Source organism: Oenanthe melanoleuca, chromosome 4A (assembly GCF_029582105.1).
Source record: "Oenanthe melanoleuca isolate GR-GAL-2019-014 chromosome 4A, OMel1.0, whole genome shotgun sequence".
In the NCBI taxonomy this organism is placed as follows: Eukaryota; Metazoa; Chordata; class Aves; order Passeriformes; family Muscicapidae; genus Oenanthe; species Oenanthe melanoleuca.
Window position 1 is genome coordinate 1,717,328 of NC_079338.1, and position 27,681 is coordinate 1,745,008.

A 27,681-nucleotide genomic window follows, 5' to 3' on the forward strand; every position below is an offset into this window, starting at 1 on the left:
CCAAATTTGGGTGAACAGTGGCCTTGTCTCACTGTGTCACTTAAAAATCTGCCTACAGAGCTGAATGGTTTTATGGGGTTTTTTTTGTTTATTTAAAATATGTTGCTCTTGGGGTATAGAACCTCATTACCAGAATATCTGAGGACTGGCAAATGCAGAATTTGTCTCTCTTTTTGATGTAACAGCACAGTAAATTGCAGAGCAGCAGCTCTGGAGCCCTGGCATGTTGTTGTGGGTGATAAGGTGATATCCTGGTGTCCCTCCTTGCTCAGCCTCTGCAGGGCCTTATCTGTGCCCTGACACTGCCTCACACAGCCAGATGGAAACCAGCTGCTCTGAGCATGGCCCTGCATCCTGTGCTGCTCAAAACATCCCATTGTGAGCAGAGAATATTGATTTTAGTAGGAATTTGTGATACCTTTTGCCACTGGGATTGGCTCAGGTGGTCACAGCAGGGCTGTGGGTTTGATCCCTGTGTGGGTTATTCACTGAAAAGTTGGACTCAGTGATCTTAGGAGTCCCTTCCAAGTTAAAATATTCTGTGAAATGTGTTATTTATTTACTTAGAGTCCTTGGTACCTCTCCCCAGCAGGCTCTCCCCTCTCAGGATGATGAGTAGAGCTGTGTCTCCACAAATTTTGATTCTTTGATTTATTATTTTTTTCTGTGTATTCCCAGTATTCTGTGAGTGTTGTCTCCTCTCCCTTCCCTTGCTGTCACAAGGCTCAGCCTTTCCCCCATTCCCACCAATATTTCCCCCATTCCCACCAATATTTCCCCCATTCCCACCAATATTTCCCCATTCCCACCAATATTTCCCCCATTCCCACCAATATTTCTCCCCATTCCCACCAATATTTCCCCCAATTCCAGCCAATATTGCCCCCAGTTCCAGCCAATATTTGCCCCAGTTCCAGCCAATATTTCCCCCAATCCCACCAGCATTTCCCCCAATCCCACCAGCATTTCCCCCAAATCCAACCATTATTTCCCCCAAATCCAGCCACCATTTCCCCCAAATCCAACCATTATTTCCCCCATTCCCACCAGCATTTCCCCCAAATCTAACCACCATTTCCCCCAAATCCAACCACCATTTCCCCCAAATCCAGCCAGCATTTCCCCCATTCCCACCACCATTTCCCCCAAATCCAACCATTATTTCCCCCATTCCCACCACCATTTCCCCCAAATCCAACCATTATTTCCCCCATTCCCACCAGCATCCCCAGTGTACAAACTCTACCAAGTACCACCTCCAATTTCACTGTGTGACATTCTTAATAAACTCTCTTCCTGTCATTCCTTTTTGACAACCCTAATCCAAAGCCCTTTGTTTTTCCTTCTGTTCTGTTTTTATTTTTTGACCAGTTCGGCAATACCTGCTACTGCAACTCGGTCTTACAGGCACTTTATTTTTGTCGACCATTTCGGGAAAAAGTTTTGGCATACAAGGTGCAGCCACGAAAGAAGGAAAGCCTCCTGACCTGCCTCTCTGATCTCTTCAACAGTATTGCCACCCAAAAGAAGAAGGTGGGAGTCATCCCACCCAAGAAATTCATTTCCCGCCTGAGGAAAGAAAATGGTAAATGAAAAAAATGATTTTTAATGCGTTTTTAAAGATGTGAAATGTTCAATTCTGGGGTTTTAGCAGGTTTGGTGGCCAGGCTCTCATGAACTCTCACAGGAGATCCAGGCACTCATATCCTGTTCTCTTCAATTTGTGGTAGATAAATTCCTTAGGATCAGAACTGGTGCTTATTTCTCAGGGCTGTTGGGTGAGGAAAAGTTCTGGCTGTTGATTTATCCTCTCAGCTTGGACTTGGAAAGATAACAAACTTCCAGTAGGGGATTTTTTACCTTTGGTCCTGGACTTCATGAACCAGTGGCCCAACCAACACATCTGAATTTATTTCTCTCCCTCTCCAAAGAGAATAAGAAAAAAACTGAAAAAAAAAAAAAAAAAAAAAAAAAAACAAAAAACAAAACCAAAAACCAATGATGGTTTTCTCCAGTTCTGAGAAATGGCCAAACTAAGTTTCGTTAATGGCATTTTTCAACTATTTGTTTCTTGCAACCTGAAGATAATCATTGGGAAAACACCAAATTGCAATTTAGCCCAATCTCAGCAGTGCTGTGTAACAGGGGAGAGGAGAGAAAACTCCCCAGTGCCCTGGTGTTGGGAGGTGTCTGTAGTTGTTCATTCTCCTCCCTCTCTTCCTTTGCAGAATTATTTGATAATTACATGCAGCAGGATGCACACGAATTCCTCAACTACCTACTGAACACTATTGCTGACTTACTGCAAGAGGAGAAAAAGCAGGAGAAGCAGAATGGGAAGCTCCAGAATGGCAGCATTGAGAGTGAAGAAGGAGACAAGGCTGATCTGACGTGGGTCCATGAAATCTTCCAAGGAACACTAACCAATGAAACCAGATGTCTTAACTGTGAGGCTGTACGTGCACCCCAAACCCACACCTCTCCCAGCTCCTGGATTGCTTGCCCTAACACTGAGCCCCCTTTTTATTCATTAGGCTAGATGAAATTGCACTGTCTCTATTAAAATATGGAGCATAGCCTATTTTAGGACTCTATGTTCAAACCAGTGCTCATTAAGGTATGTTGCCCAGAGAAAGCTCAGTGTTTTCCCTGTTTCTCCTCCCAGCACCTGGCTGATCCAAGCTGCCTTTTTGTCTCCATGTTATCCCCTGTGTCAGTGATTGAGAGTTTATGTTGTGTTTCTTAATTTAACTCTGGGGTGAGCTGAGTTGCTTGAACTGCAGTTCTGTGCTCAGTGCTGGTCCTTGGCCACTCTGTTTGAGAGGAAAAAAAGTGGCATGAAATCTAGAATTAGACCCACACCACCTTCAGACCAGGGATCTGGAGTTAGTCATATGCTCTGATTTAATAGTGCTAAAAAAAAAAAAAAAAAAGAAAACCCAGATGGGGAGAGAAATAAAAAACCCAAGAAGTGATTGCAACAGCAAAGACTGTTCTTGGTATTTAAAATCTAAAGTTATGGCTGTGTGGTGAGGAGAAACTCTAAAAATGACATTAATAGGATTCTGTCTCAGGGTTTTTGCAATGAAATGTGACTGTTCCACAAATGGAGAGATGGTTTTCCTCCCTGCTAACCCAGTTAATTGAGGAGCCATCTGCCTGTTTCTGCCCTGCCTCTGAGTATTGACTGTTACTCCCTGAAATGCAGCAGAGAGCTGCATCAGGCTGCAGAGAAAATGGAATGTGGTTAAAACCTCTCCAGTGAGAGCTCTGAGTGGTTAAATCTTGGGTTTGTCAGTGAAATAATCACATCTGCCTTGGAGTCTCAAGGGGGAGAGATGTTTCATGAGAAAGGGTTTGGGGTTTTCTGCTTTTTTCCATGGGTTTTTGGTTTGCTTTTGTTGTTGCTCCTTTTTTTTAATGCTCCTCTTCAGATTTTAACACCACATCAGATTAATCCCTTTTAGTTTATCTCAAGAAAAAGCCTCTTTGTGTGCATGTACATTTATTTTTAATCCCATTGCACCATTCCAGAGATGGTTAAAAGAAATCTGCCAGCTCTAAATTGTTACCAAATATCTCTTATTATTTTTTTTTTTTTCAAGGTTAGTAGCAAAGATGAGGACTTTCTGGACCTCTCGGTTGATGTGGAACAAAATACATCAATTACACATTGTCTAAGGTAAAAAAAAAATATTTTGGAATGGGGAAAAAATACCTGCCCTGGTCAGGAGGAAAGAACATGGATTAATTTTTCCCTGGTGCAAAAGTTGTAAGCTTTGACATGTGGCAAAATATTATGGGTTTTGGAAGATTTCTCAGTGGGTTTTAGTAGTTAATAAATACTAGTGGTAGCTAAGATTGATTTCCACTTTATTTTATGGGGATTTGACTTTGTTACATCACACAGTCTGGCTTTATCAAAAATAAACATGCAGTGTTTGGTTTCACAATAAATTCTTAATTATTTTCATTTCTTATTAAATTTCAGTTGTCTGGCCCTGATGTTTAGGGTCAGTTGGGTTTTTCCTGATAGTCATTTTACTCCATGTGCTTGTCTGCTGGATCCAAGGCTTATCAGCTGCTTGGATATTTAATTTGCATCCAGCATCTGGCTATTTAATAGCTGATAATAGATCTGTAATTGCTGGGAGCTGAAGGATCATCCAGACTTTGCTACTCAATGGCTGTAGATGTGAACATTTAATTTCAGCCACTAAAGAAAACATGGAATGGTTACTGCTGGAAACAAAACTCAGTTTATTTCCTCTCCTAGCCAGAAAACATGCTGTTAATAGTGTAAATTCCAGATTTTTCCAGCTGAACATTGACAAATACACATCAGATGAGTCTGGGGGCACCATGAATGAAAGGAACTTCATCCTCTGTGTGTTCTTTGGGGTTTTGGAATATCCCTGCTCACAGCACTCTCTGATTTCCACAGGGGATTTAGTAACACTGAAACTCTATGCAGTGAATACAAATATTACTGTGAGCAGTGTCGCAGCAAGCAGGAGGCACAGAAGAGGTAAGGGCCAAATATTCAGCCTGAGGGAGATGTTCTCCTAAAATTTCTGGGCCAATAGACCTGGAGAATTTGAGCAAAAATTAAAAATAACATTCTCTTAAGCCTGTGTTTGGTGAAGGAAAAATGGAGAGATCAAGTAACTTGATGGCAGCCTCATCATGAGGAGATTCATTCTGTGTTTCTCCCAGAAGAGTTTCTATCTGGTCTTTCCAGACATCCACATTTTCCCCAGTTAGCATTAATCAGCTGAAAGCCACTGGAAAATATCCCATCTGCTTTGTCTGGGAGCACTGCTACAAAAAATCTTGTTTCTTTCCTCAGCCAGAGCAGCAACACAGATTTACTCCTATTGATAGGTGAAAAATTGATGTTGTCCTGCATTCAGATGTTAATAATTTGGAATAGTTATTATTAATATTGGAATAGTTATATTGCTTATCATTATTATTATTATTGGAATAGTCATATTGATTATTGGAATAGTCATATTGCTTGTTGTTATTATTATTGGAATAATCATATTGCTTATTATTTTTTGGAACAATCATATTGCTTATTGTTATTATTGTTATTATTGGAATAACCATATTGCTTATTATTATTATTGGAATAGTCATATTGATTATTATTATTATTAGAATAATCATATTGCTTATTGTTATTACTATTAGAATAGTCATATTGCTTATTGTTATTATTATTATTTGAATAGTCATATTGCTTATTATTATTGGAATAATCATATTGCTTATTGTTATTATTGGAATAGTCATATTGCTTATTGTTATTATTATTGGAATAGTCATATTGCTTATTGTTATTATTATTATTATTTGAATAATCATATTGCTTATTGTTATTATTATTATTAGTATTTGAATAATCATATTGCTTATTGTTATTATTATTTGGAATAGCCATATTGCTTATTATTAGTATTATTATTAGAATAGCCATATTGCTTATTGTTATTATTATTATTGGAATTGTCATATTGCTTATTATTAGTAGTATTAGTATTGGAATAGTCATATTGCTTTTTATTATTATTATTGGAATAGCCATATTGCTTATTGTTACTATTATTGGAATAGCCATATTTAGTATTAGTATTAGTATTAGTTTTAGTTTTAGTATTAGTTTTAGTATTAGTTTTAGTATTAGTTTTAGTATTAGTTTTAGTATTAGTATTGGAATAGCCATATTGCTCATTTTTATTATTATTGGAATAGTCACATTGCTTGTTCTAAGAGAGAAAAAGCAGAATTTAAAAACCCTCCCAGTATTTCTACGACACTTCCTCCCACCAAACCCATTCTTCCTCTGCTGCTCCTTCCCTTCTGTCCCTGTTCCTGTGCTGCAGGATGAGGGTGAAGAAGCTGCCCATGATCCTGGCCCTGCACCTGAAGAGGTTCAAGTACATGGACCAGCTGCACCGTTACACCAAGCTGTCCTACAGGGTGGTGTTCCCGCTGGAGCTGCGCCTGTTCAACACCTCGGGGGACGCCACCAACCCCGACAGGATGTACGACCTGGTGGCCGTGGTGGTGCACTGCGGCAGGTACAGCCCTGCGCCTCATCCTGGCTGGGCAGGGCTGGAAATACCCGGATTTATTTCAATCAATTTGTCTTTTTGACAAGGCTATTTATTTTAAATCTTACTTTTTTATTGTTTTAAATTTTGCATTTTTACTGTTTTGAATTTTGCGTTTTTACTATTTTAAATTTTACTTTACAGGCAAAGATTTTTTCATTTTGTATCATCAGCAAAGTGCCACATCACTTTTTTCCAAAGTTCTTGCTTTGAGCTGTAGCAAACAGCAATCATTAAAAATCCCCTTTTCTTGGGCTTTTAAAGGCACCTCTCATCCTGGGCTGGCTCAGGGCACTGCTGGGCAAGGCAGGAGCACAGGCAGGGCAGCTTCGCTGGAAATATTCTGATTTTTTTTAAATAAATTTGTCTTTTTGATAAGGCTTTTTACTATTTTAAATCTTACATTTTTGTTGTTTTAAATTTTACATTTTTACTCTTTTGACTTTTACCTTTTTACTATTTGTACTATTTTTTACTATTTACAGGCTGAGATTTGTCATTACATGTCATCAGCACAATGCCACATCACTTTTTTCCAAAGTTCTTTATTTGAGCTGTAGCAAACAGCAAACATTGAAAATCCCCTTTCCTTGGGTTTTTAAAGGCATCTCTCATCCCTGGGCTGGTTTATGGCACTGCTGGGCAAGGCAGGAGCACTGGCAGGGCTGCTTGGCTGGAAATACTCGGATTTTTTAAATAAATTTGTCTTTTTGACAAGGTTTTTTACTATTTTAAATCTTACTTTTTTATTGTTTTAAATTTTGCATTTTTACTGTTTTGAATTTTGCATTTTTACTATTTTAAATTTTACTTTACAGGCAAAGATTTTTCATTTTGTATCATCAGCAAAGTGCCACATCACTTTTTTCCAAAGTTCTTGCTTTGAGCTGTAGCAAACAGCAATCATTAAAAATCCCCTTTTCTTGGGCTTTTAAAGGCACCTCTCATCCTGGGCTGGCTCAGGGCACTGCTGGGCAAGGCAGGAGCACAGGCAGGGCAGCTTCGCTGGAAATATTCTGATTTTTTTAAAATAAATTTGTCTTTTTGACAAGGCTTTTTACTATTTTAAATCTTACATTTTTGTTGTTTTAAATTTTACATTTTTACTCTTTTCACTTTTACCTTTTTACTATTGGCAAGGAAGGAGCATTGGCAGGGCTGCTTCGCTGGAAATACTCTGATTTTTTTAAAAATTTGTCTTTTTGACAAGGTTTTTTGCTATTTTAAATCTTAGTTCTTTATTGTTTTAAATTTTGCATTTTTACTGTTTTAAATTTTGCATTTTTACTATTTTAAATTTTACATTTTTACTATTTTAAATTTTACATTTTTACTATTTTAAATTTTACATTTTCACTATTTTAATTTTACTTTACAGGCTAAGATTTGTCCTTTTGTATAATTTGTGTCATCAGCACAGTGGCACATCAGACAAGTTCCTTCTTTGAGCTGTAGCAAACAGCAATCATTAAAAATCCCCTTTTCTTGAATTTCTAAAGCAGTTTCTCATCCCTGGGCTGGTTTATGGCACTGCTGGGCAAGGCAGGAGCACTCTCAGGACTGGTTCATTGGAAATATCTTGATTTTTTTTTTAAAAATAAATTTGTCTTTTTAACAAAATTTTTGACTATTTTAAATCTTACATTTTTATTGTTTTAAATTTTACATTTTTACTCTTTGAAATCTTACATTTTTACTCTTAAATTTTACATTTTGACTATTTTCAGTTTTTACTATTTTCAATTTTACATTTTTACCATTTTAAATTTTTCTTCACATTTTTCCTGTTTTAAATTTTACTTTGGCTGAGATTTGTCATTTTGTGTCATCAGCACAGTGGCACATCACTTTTCAAAGTTCTTTCTTTGAGCTGTAGCTTAAAAAACCCCAAAACAACAAAACCCTCCATCCCTAATCTTACTTTCCAGAAAATCTAACTGGAAGAAAAAGAAATCTTGGAAAAACACTTTCTAAAATAGAATTAAATTCTTTTTTTTTCATCTTGCTGCTGCCTAAACCCCTGAAGTTTCTTTAGGAGCTGGTGCCATCATGTGGAATAAACTGTGCACTGCTGGGTTTTTTAAATACCTTTATTTTCTTCTTTCAATTTTAATTTTAGCAGCTTCAGTCCTGGTTTTAAAAGCAAAGAGGAAAAAAACTTTTAAGTATTTTAGGAAAAAAAAAACCCTCATGGGAGGGAAAAATTATTTCTAATTGCATTCAGAAGTGTGAGTTTTATTAATTTAAATTAATCAGTTATGGCAGCAAATGAATGTTTTGAGATGTCTTTGTGAGGAGAAAAATGCTAATAATGCATAAATTTAGTATAAATTTCATATAATTCTAGAAGATTTTTCTTGTGCAGTTACAGTTTTTATTGCATTTTTATAATTTTAAATGATAAAAATGCATTTTCTTGTGTAATTTAATTTTTATTTGCTTACACTTACATGTTTGCATAATGGTGATTAATAATTCAGATTATTAAATTTTTTTCTTTTTTTTTTTCTCAAATCTTTTATGTGAGGCTTTTAGTATTCACTGTTCTCAATTTTTACTGGGAACTTACCAAAGGCTTGAGATAAATGAGATTTTTCTAAATATTTTGACTTCTCAGAACTTGTTTGAAACATTTTGCACATAGATTTTACTTCAGTAAAAAGTTTTAAGTTTCAAGTTTAAATTTAGTTTTATTTAGTTGCCCTAAACAAAGGAATTCTATTCTGTGCTTTGGAAACTTCTACCAGAAAAATGAGAAGAGAAGAAGGTCTGGCTGTGATCAGGTTAAAGCACACTGAGAACTGAAAGAATTCCTGCTGAGAAATAAAATATTGCTGAGCTGATTTAATTCAAATTTCACAGTGGTCAAAACAACAAAACAGAGGTTGAAATATTTTTAATTTTAGTTTTTAAAAATCAATGAATGATGATATGAAGTATTAGTGGTCATTTGGAATATTTTGTGTTTTCAGGTAGCCAACAGCAACATTTTAATTGAATCAAACTGGCAAAAAATTTAAAAAATTGGCAAAAATTTAAAAACCTAAGCTGGGAAGTGGAGCTGGGACAGCCAGAGGTGATCCTGGGGAGGGAAGTGACTCCTGGATAATCAATTTTCAATTTTTTTTTCCCTGCAGTGGCCCAAACCGTGGGCATTACATCACCATTGTGAAGAGCCATGGATTCTGGCTGCTGTTTGATGATGACATTGTAGAGGTGGGTAAGGACCAACAAACCCCCAAAAATTCTGATTTCAGCCCATTTTTAGGCTCCTTCCCACTGCTGACTTTCATTTCATTGCTGCACTTAAGAACTTCTCACTTTTTTTTTTGGGCGGTTTCACCAACAAATTGTAGAAAAAATTATTTTTAGTGATGATGTTGAAACAGCCCCAGCAAATTTTTTTCCTTTTCTGCCAATATATCTGTAAAGGCTGATATCCACAATATTTATACATCCATGGAATTCACATAATTACTCAGCAAATAACACACAGTAGAACAAATGCCACAGCAGAGCTGCTTTTTGTAAAGATAAAATCCTTTGTTTGTCTTGGAGATCCTGTGGTCAAGGCTTGATTAAGTGTCCAAAAAGAAAAAATCTGTGCTTGTGTTGAAATAAAAATGTAGCACATTCCCCATTTTTAATTTTTTTCCCAATTTTTGCATAGCTTTGAGCATCAGGGTTCCTGATGTGTGGCTGTCAAGAGTTCCCTTTCTTCCATTTTTATATTTTTGGGGTCATTTTCCTCTGTTTCAGAACAGAATTATGTCACCTAATTTGGAAATAGTGTTCACCTCAATAAAATGCAAATATTCTCTCTGTTTTCCATCCAGGAGATGAACTTCACATTTTAAAATATGTAAAATAACCATTCCTCTTATTCTGTATTTGTTTTCTGTTGGTCACTTTTCTGTTGTATCTTCATTTTTAGGGCAAAATCAAATTTCTGTTTATCTTCAAACACTGTTGACACTTTTATAGATGAGCCAAAAATGGCTTTTAAATGTGTGCTATTATTGGCCAATAAATCCAAGGAGCTGTCATGGAAAAAAACCCACATTTTTCCCTTGATGTTGCCTTTCTATTTTTAATTTTGGCTTGATTTTTTTTTCAAGTTCATCTTTTTTTTTATAGAATTTATTTAAAATGCTGTAAAAACCAAATTCTTTGGAGGGTTTACATTCTAGGTGTGGTCACCTGACAAAACAGGCTTGAAAAGGTGAGTGCAAAGCTTTTCTTCACAGATATTGCAGCTGAAAGGAAAAGGATTTTCCTTCTAAAATACAAAAAGCTTTGTTGCATTTTTGGCAAGTGATGTGAATGTAGAGCTCCAAACTGAAAATAGGAAGGAGTTTGTCCTCATTACCCACTAAATGTCAGATTTATTTGTCTGTTAGGATTTCATGGGAGGGCCAACTCTCAATTAATTTGGAGATTGATGATCCCCAAACATCCTGCAGCATATGGGGGAAAGCAGCAAATCCAGGGGGCAAATCAGTCCAAGGGGGATCCTGAGCCAAGCAAAATGGATTGAGGAAGCTGAGCCAAAAATCTCTGGCTGGTTTGAATTTGATATTTGTCAGCAGAGCAGCCAGGGGATGCATCCCAGTGCCAGATTTACCTGGGAACATCATCCATGGAGCTCTCCACACTGAGGGCAGGCACAGAATGGCTTTGCTTAAAAAATACCTCAGAGATTTGACAGCTGGCAGTGGGATTCCAAAATTAGGTTTGATTTGGAGAACCAGAATAGATCTCTGGAAATGGGTGAAGGATGTTTGATCTCAGGTCATTTTTAATGCCAGGTGAGGCTGCAGAATCCTAAAAGTTGTAGCTTTAAAATAACAACCATCCCCTGGTTAAACTATTATCTGGTCAATAAGAATGGAAAGAATAGAATCTATATAATCCTCTTCAGCTCCACTCTGTTTTCTGTGGATAGGGAAATTAAAGAAGGAAGTCAGTTTTGCTGTGCTGAAACTAAAAATATCTGAGGCATGAATTAATGTGGATCAAATGTTTGAGTTGCATTCAGAATGAGTAGTGGAAATAGGCTTGATTGCATGGCAAGTGAGTTGGCACTTAAAATAAAACATGTTTGACTTGTCTGCTAAATATATTGCAGGGGCTGAGGAGTTGTTCCACTATTTCTGTGAAATGTGCCTCTCACAGTCTGTAGTAAGGTTCTGTTAATAAATGGTGTGAAAATGCACCAGCCTCAGCAGGGGATTGCAGCTTCCCCCCACTCCTTGAATGGGGACAAGACAAAACTTCTCTTTGGGGGTTGGTTTTTTTTCCCCCTCCATATTTTTTAAGAGGAAGTGTTTAACAAACCTCTTCAAGAGAGAATTTTTGCAGCTGATGCATCTTCTGAAAACTCCCATCTAATTCTTGTGCTCCCAGCTCACTGCTGTTTGGGAGTGAGCAGCCAGTGCTGCTGAGCTGGTGGTGATGCCAAAACCTGCTCAGGGAGCAGAAATTTCTCATTTTCCAAATGGGTTCTGCAGCTGAGCAGCTCCTGGAGGCAGAGCAGGGTCTTCTTGTGAGGTGGAATCACAGGTTGGTCTCTGCTCCTCCTGAGCAGGGCAGAGCTTCTTGTGTTTGGAATTTTGTTCCTTAGGAATAAAAGGAAATTTGAGGCTCATCTCCTCCTCAGCTCCTCATTTCTGTGGATCCAGAGTTCTAAAGGTATCAAAAAACTCCATCTCAGCACAGGTGCCTAGGAATGTTTTATTCCAGTCTCTGGGCTGCAGGATCACTGATGGGAAGCCAGGACCTGGATCAGGACATGTGGAATCTTTAAAATATTTAAAATTCCCTCCTATGAGAGCACTTTGCACTATGAGACCAAAGCAATTTTTCTGCACATAGGTCACAGCTTGAAATATGAGCAGATTTTAATTCTATCAGTACAGCAAATCATCATTTTTCTGAAGCCACAAACCCTGTGATAATATCCCAGAAGGTTTTGCCTGGTAGGAAAACTCACAGACCCACAGGACTCATGAAGCACTTGCAGGATTTTTCTCTTTATAAGGGTGACAATAACTTTGAAATCTGCAGTTATTTTAGCTGAATTTTCAATCTACACAACAAGTACTTGCAGCTGTAACCTTCTTGCCTGATTCGTGACTGCATTTTTTAAAATTATAAAATAATTTAATTATAAAATACCCAGGCAAGGTACCACCAGTGTGAGAAAAGCAAATATAAAAATACCATGTAGTCCTTTAAGGATATATTTTTATGGATCACTTGTTTTCTAGTCCAGCTTAGGACTGCACCTCTTCTGAGAACTTATTTCATCCTTTTTTCTGTTTTTTCCATAGTCCATAAGTTATTAAGATTTGTTGGATTGAATGATGTTGAAGTGTCACTGTTTCAACATGGCTTGGCTTTCCAGATCCCCTCCAAGAACTGGGAATAATGGTTTTTCTGGGAAAAGGCTTTTAGGGTGGTGTTGTGATTGAAGCTAATTAAAACTTCCATTAATTTTCAGAAAATTGATGCCCAGGCCATCGAAGAATTCTATGGGTTAACATCAGACATTTCCAAAAACTCTGAATCTGGATATATCCTCTTCTACCAGTCCAGGGACTGAGAGGAAAAATGGACCCAAGGAAAAAGGGATCAAGCTTTGCCCAAGTGGAACCTTTGTGGCAGCAGAGGTTGAGCAGTTCCTTGGTGCTGCTGTAGGACCAGGCAGGGTGCAGGGGGAGGGGAGATCTCCCCCCTGCCCCCCTTGGAGGGTTTGTGCTGAACTGCCCTAACAAGAAGAGCTTCTGTTCCAATTTCCTTTCTGGGCTTTTTCTTTTTTATTTTATTTTATTTTTTTAAAGTGCTATCTTCCAAAATCTGTGTTACCTCTACTTGAAACCTGGCTGCTTATTTGTTCATGAACTCAAGAAGAGATTTCAAAGTAGCATTGTAGGATTTTTACCATTTAAAGTTGGCCTGAGGCTATACCTTGGTTTCTGCCATGGTTTTTCTGTATTTTAGCAGAATGATTTCAATATTCAGTGTCAGCTGAAGGCATATTTTAGGATATGAGCAGCAGCTGGTTGCTGGATATTTTTGGTGACTCAGACTTGAGAAGCAGTACAAAGCTGAGACATATTGGAAATGTCAAGTCTGTAATTTTTATAAAGAAAAAGCAGACAAACCCCTCTCTCTGCAGCATTGCAAGCCTCCCCATTCTGCATTCTCCTGGCTTGGAGAGCACTGCCAGCACTGCTTCTTTTTGTGCTCTGTGCTGTTGTGCTCCTCCTGCAGAAGGCAGAGAACTGTCTCCACACCCATTTTCCTTTGCAAGCAGCAGTTTTGCCTCCAGGCCCCTTTGCTGCAGGTTCCAGGGGAGCAGAGCAGCCCTGACCTGCCAAAGACCATCTCTGCTGTAGAAAAGTTGGGAATTCCAGCCTTTCTTGGAGCTGTTGCATAAACCAGAAGTGCCCTCATTCTGAAGCAGGATCTGTTCCACATTTCACTCAATTCCAAGCAAGCTGATGCAAGTTGCATTTTGAATCTATGCTAATCCACAGAAGCAGCACTAATTGGGAAGGGTTAACTGAGGGAAGGGGTTTTTTGGGAACTAACCCACGAGTTGTGAGTCTTCAGGGTAATGAGCAGGTGAGGAGGAAAACCAACCAGCCCACCAGACATTACCTGGGCAGTGCTGCAGTCATTGCTGGTGATGTTTGTCTCCATCTGGGAACCATAACACCTCCTAAAATGATTGTTTTACCTCTCTAGGCCTTGCTTCCCAGGGGAAATTTTTGGTCTGTTGAAGACTGAAATGAAGCAATTATCTGTTATGTGTTCATATATTCTAATCTCAAGGATAACTAGGGAGAAAGGATTAAGGAAGTTGGTGAGAAATCTCAGCAATCTTGTGGAGAATCCTGTTGCTGTGCCAAAGCCTGTGGCAGCTGGCTCCAGTGGGAGTGAGTTCTGCTGGGTCCCTGAGCTGTGTGTCCTCAGTGTGGCTGTCCCAGCACAGCCCCTCACCTGTCCCCTGTGCTTGTTGTTCTTGAGGATCTTTAACTTATGCAATTCTGTGGCTTGTGCAGGATATTCAATATTTTACCAAAACACTGTCCTCAGGAAAGCAGCATTTCCCAGTTCCTCGTGCTGCCTGTGTCTGTTCCTTCCTCTCATGACCACAAAGGTGATGTTTAGCAATTAACTCCTGCCTCCAAAATGCAAATGAACCATTGCCATTGTATTCCAGCTGGGTGCAGCTTCCATTCTCCTGGCACATCTCTTCCAGAGGATAAAACATGGACATTGGGTTTTGTAATTCTTTTTTTATTATACAGAGTACTGTCATTTTAAGAGACACATTCAACAGAGCAGCAAATGTTCTTGTCATCTTGTTCCTGTTGTGTGACAATTGTTCCTGGCTAAGAGTCTTCTCCCCTTCTCCACACACAAGCTGTGAGTCCTCTCCTGGTGATGCCACCAGAAGACTGTCATCACTTGAGTCTTGCAAAAAATGAAAAAAAAAAAAAAAAAAAAGAAGAGAGCACTGAGTTAAAAATAATCTAAACAGTAAATACAAAAAGTAATGTAGTACACTAGACATGTATTTTGTATATCTGGTGATACCTTTTTACAAATAAAATACCTGACTGAGAGATAATATTGAAAGATATATACTATAGATTAAAAACTGTTCAAAGTGCACTTTTGCTACAGATTTATAAGGAGACTAAAAGGAATTAAATGGGAAGAGAATGGTGTGATGTTACTTCTGTATAATAAATGACCCCACCTGTCTCCAATAAAGGTTGTTATGATCAAACCCACAGTGCCCAGAGGCTTTTCCTTGCATTTCACTCCTTCTCCCACCCTGCTGGCTGAGGATGCTGATCCTGCTGTGTCTGCATCCCTGTTACCTGTGCAGAAATGGGTCAGAGCAGGAGAATTTAATAATTCAGTGTCAGGGACTGGAGCTGCTGTGCTGGTACAGCAAGGAGAGGTCACCCAGGGCCTCTGTCCCTCCTTCACCCCCTGGAGCTCTGCTGCTGCCTGTCCCTGGGATTTCTTCTCCCTCTTCCCCCCTGTTGGGCTCCCTAAGACTTTGTTGCAAATATCATCTGACTGATTGGGAACAGAGACATTTAAAAGCAAAAATGGGAGCCTGTGCTTGGAGCTGTTGAGGTTCATTGCAGGACAGGTTTTCATTGCTTTGTGTTCACTGCAGTTCACCTTTGCACAGGGAAAATGGGATCAGCTGTGCTCCTGGGAGTGGGAATTTATGGGAGTACAATGCAGTAGGAGCAAGGGAGATTGGGAGATGGCAGCTGCTCTGTAAAACCACATTGAGTCACACCTCAGCAAGAAAGAAATGAATTGAGCTAATTTTAGTTCTGCTGAACGTGAGTTGGACTTGCAGGAAAAGCATTCCCTGGAAATTGGGAGAAAACAACCAAATCCAGGAGGGCTGAAAGCAAAATGGTTTGAGCTTGGAGAGCCACTAGGGCAGGGCTGGTGCTGGGATTTGGGGGCTTGGTCACTGGAGCAAGGGTGGAGACCATCCCATGGTTGTTATTTCTCTATGAAATGATATTTTCCTTCAAATTCACAGACCCTGCAGTGTTTGTGGAGAGGCTCTGCAGCACAGGAACTTTCTGACCTGCTGCTTGTGCCCAGGAGCTTTTAAAGCCACCTCAGTTTAGGAGATATTTAAAACAAACCCCATGTGATTGGTACAGGAAAAAAAAACAGACTGAGACAAGTCAGACCTTCCCATTGTGGGCATTTTGCAGAAGGAAACAATCCCTGAAACATAATTAATTCCCAACATGTAAGGTCCTGCTGGTGTTTGCACTGATTAACCTCGGGGCTGCTTCTGCTCCTGCAAACCCAGGATGGATTTGTGTGGTCCCCAGGGCAGAACCAGGGTGGGATGAGATGTCTGGGGGAGAGAGCTCCGGGTAGGGGAGGTCAGGAACTGGCAGTGCCAGTGGGGTGGTGCCAGGGTCACCCTGTGCTTTTGTGCACACAAAGCTGCAAAGGGAAATGCCTTGATCTGTACACATCATCTGTGCCAGAATTAGTGGCCTCAAAGTGACACTGATGGGATTTGGGGCAGGAATTGATCCTGTGATCCCTGGAAGTGTCCAAGGATGGGATTTGGAGCAGCCTGGGGAGGGGGAAGGTGTCCCTGCCCTGGCAGGGGTGGAATGGGATGTTCTTAAAGTCCCTTCCAATCCCTTCCCTTCCTCATGGTGCTGGAGTGTGGGAGATGTTTCTGCACCCACAGGAAGGCTGGGAAGGGAAGGATGAATTAATTACACAGCAGCAGCAGCAGCCTGTTAAATATTTGAGTTGCTAATAATGAGCACATTTAGTGGTTGTCAGTAGGTTTAAAAGCTCCTAAATACAAATAACAAACACAAATACAAAACACTGCAGTGGTTGCAACACTTCAGCTCGTGTAAAATCAATTAAGAATGGAATGGAATGGAATGGAATGGAATGGAATGGAATGGAATGGAATGGAATGGAATGGGGAATGGAATGGGGAATGGAATGGAATGGAATGGAATGGAATGGAATGGAATGGAATGGAATGGAATGGAGAGAGAATGGAATGGAGAATGGAATGGAATGGAGAGAATGGAGAATGGAATGGAGAATGGAATGGAATGGAATCTCACACTGATGACAACTCAGATTTCAGACCTGCTCACCCTCCCTGTTTGGGCTCCTCTGCACCCCCACAGTTTGGGTCTGTTAATCCTTTTGGATGATTTGAAATTCTCTGGATATTTTAGAAACATCAGCTGCACAGCAGTGTCCTGCAGGTTGTGAGGAATGTGACAGGTAGGAAATTCCATCCCTGCATCCCAGAGAATCCCTGGATGGTGAAACCCATGGAGATAAAAAAAATCCTCCCTTTCCCAACCCCTGGACAAGCTGAGGTAAAATACTTCAGTATTCTGCTCCATTTGGAAACTGCTCCCTTTGTCCCACCCTCACACCCTCAGCTCCTCCTCAGCAAATTCACAGGGAATTGCAGGAGGCAGCACGTGGGGGTGATCAGGGAAAAGGGTTATTCTTGGCCATTCTCCCTGAATCCTCTTTTTTTTTTAACTTTTTCTTTTTCTTTTTCTTTTTTTTATTTGAACGTTAAACTGTTCATTTTCAGATTTTGAGTCACAATATTTCCCCAAGCGAAAGGCCACGAGTCTGGAAAAAATCCAGTTGATTCCTTCAGATTTCTCTGCCATCATTTCAGCACAGAAGAGCCAAAGCAGAGCTGGGACCTGCTGCTGATGGGGATGGAGGGACAGCCCTGACCCCTCCAGGGTGCTGAGATGTGGAGATAAATGTGGCTTGGTCAGGATCAGGAAAGGCAATTAAGGGATGTCTGAAACCAGCAGGCAGAGCTGAATGGAATTATTTTCATTAACTCACCCCTAGAGAGTAGTAGAGTGAAGAAATGAATGGAAATTTTACACTTTTTTTCCCCTGGTTTCTCATGGATGGTATAAAACTGAACCTAAAGCCGGGTTTAAATGTAATTTCTTGAACCTCAGACCCAGCAGAAAAGCCAAGCTTTGGTTTTATTAAAGTTTCCAGCAGGGGGAGGTTGCTGAATTTGGGAAAAACCGATTTCTCCATGCTGTTTCCACCCAGTTGGAGCCAAGTGCTGTGGGAGCAATGACTCGGGGACAGGATTCCCAGGAGAGCTGGCAGCTGCGTTGCCTCCTAAAAATATCTCCAAAAACCCGCTCCAACCTGTCGGAAATACCGCGGGGAAGGAGCGGGATGCGCTCTGAGCTCCGGCAGGAACTGGGAGGGGACGTGACAGCAGAGAGGTGACAAAGCCGCGGGACGAGCAGCAGGAGCATCCTCCGAGGAGGTGGAAAAACGAGAAGGGAAAAACAAAATTCTGGGGGCGCTTTTAGTCCCGTGAGCCCGGGATGTTGGTGATCCCATCCCCTGGCTCTGGCTCCCGGTATCCCGCACTGGGAGGAGCTGGGACGTGGCTCCCTCATCCCTCCGCGAGTTCTGCCGAGCATCTTCTGCTCCCTGAGGCTGCGAAGCGGCTCCTGGAGTTCTTGTTTTGTTGTTTTATTGTGGTTTTTTTGTTGTTGTTGTTGTTTTTTTCCTTCCCAGGAAGGAAAGGAAATATTCGCTCTCCCTGCACCTTCCCCGGGCGTGTTCAATCTTTTTCCTGTTCGTCGCATTCCCGAGAAAAGGGAACTCTGTGGGATGCTGAGTGACAGCTCCTGAGAGCCGGCTGCCTCTGGGTGATTTTATCTCAGCGCTGAGAAGGGGAAAAAGGCTGGTGAATCTGCTGGGAGGCAGCCGGCTCTGCTCCGAGGGATCCCCAAATCTCTGCGGACCCCCAGACCCCTCCTCCATCCCTGCGCTGCTGATTAGCACCAGAAAATCGTGGAATGGTTTGGAAGGGACCTTAAAGATCGTCTCCTTCCACGTTTCTCTCTCCAGGTTGCTGCGAGCCCCACCCGACCACTCCCACGGATGGGGAGTCTCAGTCACCCTGCCTTGGGTTCCATCCCTCCATTTGCACCCTGATTTGGAGAAGTTTAGGGAGTTTTCCCTTCCCCCTGTGCGTCCGTGATGGATTTGAGCTGCTGCTCTCCCCCGGCAGCCCAAGCTGCACATCCCAGCCCTGCTCCAGGGGCATCTCCCCTCCCTCAGGTGCAGGGAGAAGCTGAGCTGCTCCTTTTTCCCGTTTCCCTCTCTCCAGCATGACTTGGGCTGTCCCAAAATCCCTGCAGAGCCAGGAGCAGCACGTGGAGGAAGGGCTGGAGGAGTTTTCCAGCAGCTCCTGTTGTGCATTAATTCTCCTTTATTTATCCTGCTGAGCAGTTTGCCCTACCCACACACAGCCCTGCTCCCCACCAGGGTTTTGTCTCCTGCCAGAGCACCCGTGGCTGCCCTGTGACAGAAATGTGGATTCTGTCCCCATCTGTTAACCCAGCTGGGGCAGTGACCCTGATCTCCTGGCACACATTATCTGCTCATGGGCCATCTTTAAACCAGCTGGGCAATCATCTTTATCTTCCCACAGCCCATCCTCCCTCCAGGAGATATCTCCTGTTCATGGCCAGTGAGTCCCAGGGCATGACTGATAAAATTCCATCATCCCACTGGGAGATGCTCCAGCCAGGGGAGGAGCCAAGCCTTTCCTACCCAGATAAAAACTGACATTTTGGACACCAAGGCACCTTCTTTCCACTGGATTCCAGAGGAAAGCCAGACCTTTCCACATCATCCCTGGAGCTTCAGAGGAAACTGCACCTTCTCCAGGAGCACTGCTCCAGCTGAACCACATCTGCCCCTGCAGGAGGATGCAGCCACCATTGAATGGGACTGTGCCAACACCCTGACTGACTGACGGGTGTCAGCTTGGATTCTGACTCTGGCAGGGTTTGGGATTGTTCTGTGTAATACTGCATTGCTATTTTAATTTTCCTAGTCAAGAACTGTTATTCCTAATTCCCATCTCTTTGCCTGAGAGCCCCTTAATTTCAAAATGATAATAATAATTTGGAGGGAGGGGGTTTACATTCTCCATTTCAAAGAGAAGCTTCTGCCTTTATTGGCACACACCTGTCCTTCAAACCAGGACAAGCCCAAACACTCTGATTTGGGGTCGTTTCTCCTGACAGCCCCTCCTGGCTGGGCAGCAGAGTCAGGCACCAGCACCCATCACCCATCACCCATCACAGGGGAGGTGAGGCCCTGGCACTCCCTGTGCTGCTCTGGCTGCCGGGGTTGGGACACCTTGAAAGGTTTTTGAGGATGACAGTGCTGTAATTAGAGGGGAAAACACCCCCCTGGATTTGCCTGGTGTGTGACAGGAGGAAGGTGCCCACAGGGACACTTTGGGGACAGAGCCCAGCCCATGGGGATGCTCCAAACCCAGAACAGCCCCCGAGGGCCGGGCCAGGCTCCTGGGGGGGGTTTCTGGCCCCACCTGCCCTGATTACTCTGCAAACCAACCCCTCTGCCTTCTCTCCCCACCACTAATTAATGAGGCGCTAATTAATGCCACAGCACCCAGCAGTGCACAGAGAGGATGCTCTGATCTCCCTGTTTCCCGTTTAAGAGTCAGGAAATGCCGACACGCTGCGCTTTGGGGTGAAACCCCTGATATTTCCCTAAATTCGTGCTGAGCCAAGCTTGGGGGTCAAGAACCAGAGAACTCAGGGATGCTCCAACAAGCACGGAGCGCTCCCTAAAACCGGGAATTTGGGCTCGGATTATTTATCCCCATATCCCCGCCGTGTTTTTCCTGGATGGGGTTTTGTTGTTTTATTTTATTTTTTTTTTTCTTTAAAAGCCACGCAGCTAAAAATAGCGGTGCCCGCGGTGTCCCGGCGTGAATCCGTGTGCGGAGCCGACCTTCAGCAGCCCCACCCCGGGATCCGCCTCTTGTGCTGCTGATTTTTTATTTAAAAAAATAAATGTGTGCCTCCAGAAACACCCGATGGGAAAAACGAGGTTTTTTTTCCCTCGCTGAAGGAGCCACCTGGCCTTTTCTTTTCCCCACCTTTTATTTATTTTCCCCACCCTTTATTTTCCCCACCTTTTATTTTTCCCGGTGGATTTATGGAGAGGAGAAGATGCTCCTCTCTGAAACCCAGAGAGCACAGTGAGGATCTCATGCAGGAGGGATGGAATACAAACATTTTGCAGAGCACAGCTGGAGGCTGGAAATTTCTTCCCTCTCTCCTCCCTGCCATGAAGAGGCACCAAATTCTCCTGATCCACAGGAAGAAGTGTGGGTGGGAAAAGTTCATCCCTGTCCAGCAGGGATCTCACCTGTGAGTGCTGGGATGCTCTGGGACAGAGGGAAAAGCCTTGAGGAGGGATGGGGAGCTCAGCAGGGTCACCCCAAACCCCTGGAGCTCCCAGTCCCTGTGGTGCTCATCCCAACCCATCCCTCCAAACTCCAGCACGTCCTGCCTGGCCATCCCTGCAGCCAGGACACCAAACTGTGCCCAAAACTTGCAGCAAAGGGGGATTTGGCCCGGGATTTTCTGTTTGGTCAGGGTGAGGGGGGGATTCCCTCCCCTGTGCTGCCATCCCTATAGCAACCACAGCCTCTTCCTCTCAAACAAGTGACTCATCAAACACCACTGCACTCGTGTCAGGCATGGTGCTTGTGACTTCCAGCTCTGACAAGAGAGCTGACCTTTCAGGGGGAAAAAAAAAATATTCAGAAAAACCCCAGTGGAACAGCTGAAAACTGGGTGGGAAGGAGCATTTCTGGGCTCAAACCCCTCAAATTTGGCTGTTTTAAAGTATTTGGAAGGCTTTCCCTGTTGCTGCTTTTCCCATTCCTCCCTCCAAGTGCTTTTTTTGCCATTAATTCATCCTTGGTGGTCTCAGGGGAGGATTTTTCTCAGCCAAGCCACCTCCAGCATCACCAGGGGGAGAGGCCCCCAGGGCAGAGGGAATTCCTGTGGGACCATCCTGGAGGATGGAGAAGGCAGATTCCCAGGGTTTTTACCAGCTCTCCACCCTGGCTGGGTGTTCACACTCCTGGAAATGTCACTTTTATCCTGGGGGAATCCCTGAGACAGCTCTGGACAGCAGTGCTGAAGGAGAAATTGCAATGGCCAGGGAGGGAAAAACACTTGCACACCCCCAAAATCCAGCTGGGCACAACTCAGGATGAGGGTTGGGATGTGACCACATTGGCTCTCTTTAAATAAACAGATTTTTTTCCAAGCCAAGCACTTGCTTTATACAAATTATTTCACTCCCAGCAAGCAGCTGTGACTTTTTCTGGGTGATGTCCTAACCCACCCTGTGCTGGAGACTCTGGATTTTTTAAAAAGATCTTTCCTATTTTTCCCCCTCCAAACGCCTAGAAAACCTTCCTCACCTCTGTGCCACGTCAGGTAAACTGGGTTGTTGTTAATTATTAATTATCACACTCACATGCCCCAATATTGTGCCTCATATTCTGTGTGCTGCCAGTGTTCCCTGTGGCTGAATGGCAATTTAGGGAAACACAGTCACTGCTGGTGAGGCATCCAGCCAGAGCAGCACATACAGATTGGGAGAAGGAGGAAAGCACAGTGCAAAACTCTTTATTTTGGGAGAAAAACCCTTTTCCCAGAAGCCCTGCTCAGTGACATATGGTGACACAGCATGAGGCAGCAAAGGTGCTCCAGAATGTGTCCCTCTGGCTCAGGAAAGGACTTGGAGCAAAACCACTCCTGTGGGGATGATATCACTGATGGAAGGAGCAAAAATCCTCCCCCTGGCTCAGCCTGAGTGTTTGTTTGGTGCAGGAGAAGTCAGAGTGAGCCTTGGAATTGCTCCTTCCCTCTTGGCACAGCTGGGCATTGTCCCCATAAATCAGAATTGTTCCCTGCAGGTGTAACAGCAGCAGGGCAGAGACACGGTGTCCCCACTGTCCCCAGGCTGGGGGAGCTCACCTGGGAGCAGGGAGGGGTTTCTGAGAGAAAAATCAGGTTTGAAGCAGTGATGGCAGAGCTGTGCTGGGCTGATGTGACAGAAATGTGGATTCTGTCCCCACCTGTTAACCCAGCTGGGGCAGTGACCCTGATCTCCTGGCACACATTATCTGCTCATGGGCCATCTTTAAACCAGCTGGGCAATCATCTTTATCTTCCCACAGCCCATCCTCCCTCCAGGAGATATCTCCTGTTCATGGCCACTGAGTCCCAGGGCATGACTGATAAAATTCCATCATCCCACTGGGAGATGCTCCAGCCAGGGGAGCAGCCAAGCCTTTCCTACCCAGATAAAAACTGACATTTTGGACACCAAGGAACCTTCTTTCCACTGGATTCCAGAGGAAAACCAGACCTTTGCACATCATCCCTGGAGCTTCAGAGGAAACTGCACCTTCTCCAGGAGCACTGCTCCAGCTGAACCACATCTGCCCCTGCAGGAGGATGCAGCCACCATTGAATGGGACTGTGCCAACACCCTGACTGACTGACGGGTGTCAGCTTGGATTCTGACTCTGGCAGGGTTGGGATTGTTCTGTGTAATACTGCATTGCTATTTTAATTTTCCTAGTAAAGAACTGTTATTCCTAATTCCCATCTCTTTGCCTGAGAGCCCCTTAATTTCAAAATTATAATAATTTGTAGGGAGGGGGTTTACATTCTCCATTCCAAAGAGAAGCTCCTGCCTTTATTGGCAGACACCTGTCCTTCAAACCAGGACACAGAGGTCACCCCTTCAAGCCAGGACCTGGAAGTGACACATTCCAGCTCCCTGGGGAGAGGCTTTTCAGCCAAATCCAGTTTTTCCACAGAGCTAGATGATTTTATCAGCCACACTCCTGCCTGCCCCCCTCCAGCTCCTCCAGTGCCCACCTTTGACATCAGCACCTCAACCACCCCAAACCCACCTTCCTTCCACCAGGCTGGGATGCTTCAGGTGGGATAATTCCCATTTTTCCAGTGAGAAAATGACCTCATTTCCACCAGGAATTATGCAAAGCTGTTAAATGTAGGGCTGCACCCTCTCCCAGCAGCACCCGGCCCCCGACGGTTTTGGGGAGGCTCAGAGCTCCTGTTTGCCACCCTGATTAGTCAGCACTGCTAATTATAGCTGTGCTTTCCCTTCTCAGAGCTCATCCAGCACCGTTGGAGAAACAGGGAGCTGCTGGATCTGTTCACTGCAGAAAAGATTCCCGGATAAATCAAAATTTGGGGGAATGTTCTGGCAGCCCTGCTCGGGGGGCACGAGGCTCTGAGCTCATGGATCTGCCAGCCCAGCCACAGGATGCTCCCCCAGGAGTGGGAAAAAAAGGAGGAGGGAAAAGCTGCTGGGATGCTGGGAGTGGATGATGTTTCCCCAAAGAAAAGATGTAAAAAAATTCTAATACTTCTGAAGGTAAAAATGGAGAGGAATGTTGGATTTGTCTTTACAAACGAGTTGTGGATCTGCTGGTGGATAAGGTTATCACTGAGAGAGAGAAAAGAAACAATGAGATGGATTCCACTGATTGATGGATGGAAAAAGATGTTTGCCTTTACAAACAAACTGCAGGTTTGCTGATAAATGAAACTGGATATTGGAAGATTAAAGAAGAAATAGGGAAAAACCATTAATTCTATAAGAATTAAAAATTAAAAGGGAGGGTTGTGCATTAGAGGGGAATCTCAGGTGTCAGGTGTTTGGGCAGTCTGTGCCTCTCAGGTACCTCAGCAATGGGGAAAGAGAGAGGGAAATGTGGATGGGAAATTGGGATAAAAGGAGGCTGCATCCTCCAAAAAATTTGAGAGATCCCAGGGGAATGCCCCATGGCCTCTCCCTTTATTCGAATGTCTCCTTTATGGACATAAACCTCTGGTATTTGTGGATTAATTTTCCTGACAAAATGATGGAGATTTGGAATTGTGGCTATTGCTCTGGACCACCAGCGTGCTCCTGAACAGCAGCCCTTGTTCCAGCTTTGGTTCCCGGTGGGCTGGGCCTGGGACAGCCACGTCATTAGTGATTGTCACCCTGGTTTTAACTTGTTTAAAGCACAAATTCTAAGGCAGGATGAGCCCCAGGTGACAAGGGGCAGCTACAGGTGACAAGGGGCAGCTCCTGGTGACAAAGAGCAGCTGCAGGTGACAAGGGATAGCTCCGGGTGACAAAGGGCAGCTCCGGGTGACAAAGAGCAGCTCCAGGTGACAAAGAGCAGCTGCAGGTGACAAAGAGCAGCTCCGGGTGACAAGGGGCAGCTCCTGGTGACAAAGAGCAGCTCTAGGTGACAAAGAGCAGCTCCGGGTGACAAGGGGCAGCTCCGGGTGACAAGGGGCAGCTACAGGTGACAAGGGATAGCTGCAGGTGACAAAGAGCAGCTCCGGGTGACAAGGGGCAGCTCCGGGTGACAAGGGGCAGCTACAGGTGACAAGGGATAGCTCCAGGTGACAAGGGGCAGCTCCGGGTGACAAAGAGCAGCTCCGGGTGACAAGGGGCAGCTCCAGGGACTGCTGTGTGCTGAGTGTGCCCATCCTCACTCAGCCTTGCTGTCCCTGGTGTCCGGGGGCTGGGGACAGCAGGGACATCCCAGCCCAGCCCTGCGGGGCTCGTGGCCCGTCCTGGGTGGGCTCTGACCCCCAAGACCACCAGGCACATCCCCTCTGTCTCGATGGAGTGTCCCGCACCCCCCTCCCGGCAGCGAGGGGAGCCGGGCGCAGCTCCTCACCCTCCTCCCCATTCCCGGGCTGTGCGTAATTCCCGGGAGCGGGAGCGGATTCATTCAGCTCCCCGCTCGCGTTTCCTCCGCCCCCTGTGATGTCGCTGCTGTCACCCGGCGCCCGGCAGCCCCAGGTAGATGACGATTCCAGTCCCCTGGGATGGGGCTTGGCCTGGTTAGGGACACAGATGCTCCAAATTGGGGCTGTTGGGTTCAGCCAAAATCACTGATATTCACCTAAATATCTCCGCACATCAGGAGCTGGGAATCCTTCCCAGCGCTGAGCTGGCTGCACAGCAAAGCCCCAGCCTGGAAGAGAGAGAGGGGGATGAAAGAGGGAAGCTGGAGTGTTATGAAACCAGTAGGAAAAAGGGAGAAGGTGTAGCTGAAATCCTGTGGATCCGGGAGCTGAGCATCCCTGCTTTGACGATCCTGCTCCCAAGATGAATCACGGAGCCATTTATAGCTGGGAAAAAATAATCGTGTCTTTGGGATTTGTTCCTTTGCAGGCTGCTCCTTTCCCCAGCAGTCGGGGAGGAAGCTCTGGGGATGGATGGGTGGGTGACAGACCCTCATTCTCAGCATCCTTGGGCAGGTTCCAGTTCCAGCCAGATCCTCCTCATCCCCGGTTTTCGCTGGCCGGAGGGAAGCCGGTGTGGGGTGAAGGTTTTGGGGAGCGATGTTTCCTTGTGGAGGGATGCCCCTGGCGCAGCCCGGGATCCCCCAGTCCTGGATTGGCAGGGCAGCGGTGCCGCTGTCCCGCACATTGTCCTTGAGCGAGCCGCGCCACGCCGGATCCTCCCTCCCTCCCTCCCTTCGCATCCCTGGGCACAAGCGGTAAAAATAAACCCTGCGAGGGCCTGGCTGGAGCCCAAGCTGCATCCGCAGGACGCAGGTGCAGCCAGCCCCGACCTTGGGGAGGTGCGGCGGAGCTCATGAATGAAGGAGCGGCGCGGCGGGGGCGCGCACCCCGCGCGTGCCCGCGGCCGGGCGCGGGGCTGTGGAGCGCGGAGCTCAGCCTTGTTGTTATTCTGATCACAGCGGCTCTGATTCACAGACTTGGATCATGAATATAAGTGAAGACTTTGACGTCAGAGTTGAGATTTATCAGCAGATCCAATGGGGCAGGAATATTAAGTGCAAGTCGATGCCAGCTCTCTGCCAACGCTATTAGCGATGCTCGCCGAGGAATGAGGCTTCGCACCACGGGCTGGAAGGACCGGCAAGGAAAAAAATAAAAACGGGCTGGGGGGAGCAAGCTGATCCTCGAGCATTAAAACCAGGTAAAAGAACAAACCGCGGCTGCATGCGGGAAGGGGCGATGGTGGCGGGGGCTGGCAGCGGCTGCGGGCACAGCCCCGACCTTCACACCTCGGGTTCGCTCCGCCAGGCAGGGCAGGATGCTGCCGCCGCTGGGAGCATCTTGCACCAGCCTTTTTCCAAAGGAGGGAAAGGCAGGGAGGAAGGAGAAACTTAACGTAGGCTGTCCCTTGCCTCTGCCTTCTCCTTCCATCAGCGGCTCCGCATACAGGCGCTGGCCTATTAATAGTGTTTATTTTTACTCACTGCACGCAAAAAAGAAAGGGCTGCGGGAGGGGGGGGCTGAGGGGTTGCGCTATAAATAGGTAGCAAAGGTGGCCGTGCCCCGGGGAGGAGGAAGAGGAGGAGGAGGAGGAGGGGGCGGCCGGTTCCTCAGCGGGTGCGCAGTGCCTGCGGACCCTGCATGGAGCCGAGCGCATGGAGGCGGCTGCGGGCAGCGGGGCCATGAGTTGCGCTCGGCCCCAGCCCGGCGGGAGATAGCGGGGCCAGGGGTGCGTGTGGGGCGGGGGGAACGGGGGGCTCCATCCCGGGGGAGCTGCAGTGGGGCGGGGATGCGGCGGGCGGGGGTGCGGTGTCCCGGGGCGGGGGGCTCCGGAACGCGGGGCAGGACCGGGGGGGGGTCTCCCCAAAGAGAGAGGGTCGGGGTGAGGGTCTCCCCCACCTAGAGGAGGTCGAAGTGCTGTTTGGGGAGGGTCTCCCCTACGGACAGGATGGTCGGGGTGAGGGTCTTCTCAACGAGAGAGGGTCTGGCTGAGGGTCTTCCCCACCTAGAGAGGATCGGGGTGAGGGTCTCCCCCACCTAGAAAGGGTCAGGGTGAGGGTCTCCCCCACCGGAAGAGGGTCGGGATGAGGGTCTCCCCAACGAGAGAGGGTTGAGATGAGGGTCTCCTCCACCTAGAGAGGATCGGGGTGAGGGTCTCCCCCACCGAAAGAGGGTCGGGATGAGGGTCTCCCCAATGAGAGAGGATTAGGGTGAGGGTCTCCCCCACCTAGAGAGGATCGGGGTGAGGGTCTCCCCCACCTAGAGAGGATCGGGGTGAGGGTCTTCCCCACGGAGAGAAGGGTCGAGGT

General features: G+C 45.1%; 1 protein-coding gene across 4 annotated transcripts in view; it reads left to right on the forward strand.

Annotated features, from left to right (window-relative positions):
- Nucleotides 1–14,925, forward strand: part of LOC130253293 (ubiquitin carboxyl-terminal hydrolase 12-like) — a 28,040-nt gene extending 13,115 nt beyond the window's left edge. For 3 of the 4 annotated variants that reach the window (XM_056491772.1, XM_056491771.1, XM_056491773.1), the window contains exons 3-9: nucleotides 1,512–1,585; nucleotides 2,229–2,455; nucleotides 3,606–3,682; nucleotides 4,445–4,528; nucleotides 5,892–6,089; nucleotides 9,260–9,338; nucleotides 12,625–14,925. In XM_056491772.1, the coding sequence (XP_056347747.1) occupies nucleotides 1,512–1,585; nucleotides 2,229–2,455; nucleotides 3,606–3,682; nucleotides 4,445–4,528; nucleotides 5,892–6,089; nucleotides 9,260–9,338; nucleotides 12,625–12,726 (841 nt within the window). In that variant the 3' untranslated portion in view covers nucleotides 12,727–14,925. Of the gene's footprint in view, nucleotides 1–1,371; nucleotides 1,586–2,228; nucleotides 2,456–3,605; nucleotides 3,683–4,444; nucleotides 4,529–5,891; nucleotides 6,090–9,259; nucleotides 9,339–12,624 lie in introns of all 4 variants that reach the window. The other variant, XM_056491770.1, reaches the window with a different exon arrangement.
- Nucleotides 14,926–27,681: the final 12,756 nt, after the last annotated feature.